The following is a 3,943-nucleotide window of genomic DNA, read 5'->3' as shown; positions in this document are numbered from 1 at the left end:
GGAGGACAAACATGAAGAGAAGACACTCTTCTCACCAAGATGGAAGGAGAGAACCAACACCCCAAATCTGCCCTCTGACCTCCACACCCATACCGCAGCGTGTTCACTGGCACTTATACACATACAATAATAATAAATAAAAAAGAAATAAATAAATAAAAAAGAAAAGAAAAAAGTTAATAATCACCTTCCTGCACAGACTAAATGAGATACCAATTACATGAAGAACTAAAACATTATGTTTAGTTTTGAGATCTTTTTAAAGCAATATCGTGGAAAGTTTTTTGGAAGTTAGATAAAAAGGAATAAAATCCATTGGTGCAGGTTTAGCCATGAATATTTATCAAGATGAATGACTGTTGTGCCCTTGAGGAAAGCAATACCTAAGGTACAAAAAAGCTGCTCAGAGATGAAAACAACTCCACAGCAATTCATGTGACAGATACATTCCTGAAAAGACCAAGCCTAAAGAGCACATTGTAGGCAATCTATTTAACTTTTCAGTATCTTGGTTTCCTCATCATTGAAAAGGCACATATGCATTAGAAGAGTATTCAGGAAAGACTTAAATAATAAAGCCACCTGGCCCAGTGCCTGGCACAGAATAGATGATTCCTCCTTGGAATAGAATTACAACTCACACTATATCCACAGCAACAGCAGCAATGAGATGAACTAGCTGGACTACCAACACTTTAGTTCCCATAATTTTCTTAGAGCTCATATTCTAATCACAAAAAGTAGTCTAAAGGAAAACAAATCTACTCCTCTAGGCCACTCTCCCCACACTCCTCAAAGAAGGAATGCTGAAGAAGAGGACGTGCCATGCACTACCCTACAAACTAGGAGGGACCTGACCTTAAAGTCTTTATCAGTCCTACACTTCAGCGAACTATTAATACAGAGTTTACACTTTCTTTAACGATAAAAATGGAAGTGATTCCTGTTTGGTCATTCACCACAACACAGCACACTATAAAGAACAGGTGAACGTCATGTTTTCACATACAAACAAGTATGGACTATACCAATTTCTGTTTACCATCCACAGTACAATTAGGTTCAGAAAAAGTAACAAAAAAAACAAACAAGAAAAACTCAAGTTTTTTGAGGTAAAGAAATAGATGAATTTGTGTTTTATCAGAAAGATCACTTTTGAAAGTTCCAAACACACAAAAGATCCCCAAAATGGTGAAGCTGGATGATAGATACCAGAGTTAACTATGCTATTCAATTTTTTATATATTTGATCATGTCCATAATATATAGTTTCAAAATGCATGTGTGAATGTCTGTCAGTACTTATATCTAAAATGGCAATACAATAATCCAGGAGAAAAATAAAATACGGTTTAAAGTTTTCGGGCTTCAAAAGCAAGTGAATTTCACCACCTACTTTGCCATTCTAGACTCTATATTGCAAATGACTGAACCACTAGGAAAGGCCTAATGAAGGAAATACTTAACTGCCTGAAGTAAAACAAGTCTCACCGTGACAATACAGAGGAAAAGGGATGGCTACTAGACAGTTACTACAACTACTGCACACTTACATTTGGTATCACATATTATCTTCTCACACTGGTTGAATGAAAGAAAGGAAATTATTTTAAAGCCAGATTCCTTTTTGATTCTTTTAAGTTGATAATCAGCACAGAATTAAAGAGTCTAAAAAGGTTCCACTAACGGTAATTTCTTAGAATGGAGGGAAAAAGGAAAGTATCTCATAGCCACTTAAAATGAGTCACAGAGAAAAAAAAATGAGTCAAAGCCCACTATAGTATAATCAGCAACTTCCAACGACCAAGTGTGTTTTACTGCTACACACGAATTTACACAAACATAAAGCTCATCCTACGGCTGCCTCAGGCCTTTTTCAAGTTGACGTTCAATTATCACAAGATTACTTTGAATATAATCCTATATGCACTCCAAAATTTAACCTTTTCCAGTTATTTCTAAAACTAAGACTAGCCAAAATTAAAAATACTAATTTGCAATGTTAGCCTTTTATTAACACTATGGATGTGAATTTTGTGTTTAAAACTAACTATGACAAGCCGGGCGGTGGTGGCGCATGCCTTTAATCCCAGCACTCGGGAGGCAGAGGCAGGTGGATCTCTGTGAGTTCGAGGCCAGCCTGGTCTACGAGAGCTAGTGCCAGGACAGGCTCCAAAGCTACAGAGAAACCCTGTCTCGGAAAAACTAAAACACACACACACACACACACACACAAACTAAGACAAAATATAACTTAGATAAAGACTTAAATCAGTTCCCAAGTCCGAAAAAAGGACACGTATTTATAATGTGAAAGAGAAATGCAGGCTTAAAAAACATACACTCCAAGGGGAAAAAAAATTAGTCAAATTCTGCATTGAACACCTGACACACACACACACACTCGGAGATAGACTTCCAAATGAACACTTGCTTCCCTTGCACAAAGTGATATGTTCATTCAAAACCTGAAGTGTCAAATTTTGCATAATTTTCTTTCAACTGAAATACAAGCAATTGTTTCATTTAGGTCAAGTGGAATTTTGTGTCTCTCTGTGGAAAAAGCCATTAGTTTGAGTGAAGCACATGACCCCAGCTTCGTCTTGTTCCCCAACTCACCGAGAAAAGTATATGCTTATAAAATATTGATCTACTCACCAGGTTAAAGACAGTTTCTACAATATCCCTATTGGACACTTCTCCAACTTCCACCAACCCGGTCAGCACGGCGAATTTCATTCTGATGCCCCTGATGGGGAGCCCCGGCTTCAGGGACAAGGCACCCCCTACCGTAGGGGTTTCTTCTTTCCCTCCACCTCCCCCGTCATCACCTGTTGGTGGCCGGGAAGGGGCACGATTGTCTTCACTAGCCATTACTAGCTCACAAGAAAGGACAACTCAAGAGTCACTCTGGGCCAGCAGTCGCTGCACTAACCGGAGGCACAACACAGGCAAAAGCTAAACCAAAAGGGGTTTCTGTTCCAACTTGAGGAGAAACCCCAAAAGCAGTTGATGTGGAAAGTCCTTGGCGTCGCCCTCCTCCTCTTGGAGAATATTTGTCCAATCTCTCTCCCCGAGGCTGACAACAAGGCCAAACCCTATTGGAAGATTAAACACATGTTAAATAGGCTAGATTGGTCGTGGGATTTTTTAGGGAGGAGAGGGAAATAGTTACTGTCTGTCCAATAAGTTACTAAAGGCACCCCAGGGCCAGCCGGCCGCTCCTCCCGGGCTCCGGGCGAAGGCGGGTCCTCCGGGCCGCGGGGCCGGTCCCCTCCTCCCCCAGCCCGCGCAGGTGGTGGGCGCAGGCAGGTGCATCGCGGGGAAACTGTCACGAGGGGGAAGGAGGGGACCCCCCGCGACCACTGAGGCACAAAGTTCCTCCTCACCCAGAGACTCTGGCCTCGTCCTCACCCCAGCCGGGGCGCAGAGAGACGGAGGTGGCGGCGGTGATCCAGGGCAGGAAAAGGCGGGGGAAGGGGGCGGTGATTCTGCTCAGCGCTCGGCCCAGGGGGAGGAGTGGAGCACCTCTCCCCGGCACCTGAGCTCCGCTGTGGAGAGGAAGGGAGGAGTGTGTAGGGGCGGGAAGGCAGGCTGGACGCCGACTGCGGGGAGAGGAGGGGAGGGAGAGGAAGGTCAATGCACCTGGTCGCTGCCTCCAAGTTTCCCTAGTCCGCTCCCCGGGAACCCGCGGCTGCCTAGAACTCCATGGATTTCCTAGGCCGCCCCACCCCTGCGCTCAACCCTGCTCGAGCAACTGCTGCAGGCACTAGCGACACCGCGACTCGTGCTGCTGTGGGGGTGCTGAGGATGCTACTGCCACGGATCGCCCAGCCGAAGCGCGCGGGACCGCCCCTGTGCCCACTGGAGCTGCTCCTCGCCGCCATGACAGCGCCGAGGGCTGCCCGGCCGCGGCGTGCGCGTGCGCGAGCGAGGGCGCGCG

The 3,943-nt window shown here is 45.1% G+C and overlaps 1 protein-coding gene across 2 annotated transcripts in view; it reads right to left on the bottom strand.

Moving 5' to 3' along the window:
• Lrba (LPS responsive beige-like anchor protein) overlaps positions 1–3,889 on the bottom strand; it is a 488,275-nt gene extending 484,386 nt beyond the window's left edge. The window contains exons 1-2 of one of the 2 annotated variants that reach the window (XM_026787115.1): positions 3,390–3,889; positions 2,659–3,098 (exon numbers count right to left, since the gene is read on the bottom strand). In XM_026787115.1, the coding sequence (XP_026642916.1) occupies positions 2,659–2,874 (216 nt within the window). In that variant the 5' untranslated portion in view covers positions 2,875–3,098; positions 3,390–3,889. Of the gene's footprint in view, positions 1–2,658; positions 3,099–3,389 lie in introns of those variants that run through there. The other variant, XM_026787152.1, reaches the window with a different exon arrangement.
• Between the last annotated feature and the right edge of the window lie 54 nt (positions 3,890–3,943).

This window comes from Microtus ochrogaster, chromosome 1 (genome assembly GCF_000317375.1).
Source record: "Microtus ochrogaster isolate Prairie Vole_2 chromosome 1, MicOch1.0, whole genome shotgun sequence".
Lineage (NCBI taxonomy): Eukaryota > Metazoa > Chordata > Mammalia > Rodentia > Cricetidae > Microtus > Microtus ochrogaster.
The sequence above is the reverse complement of the archived record's forward strand: the minus strand, read 5'-3'. Positions and strand labels throughout refer to the sequence as shown.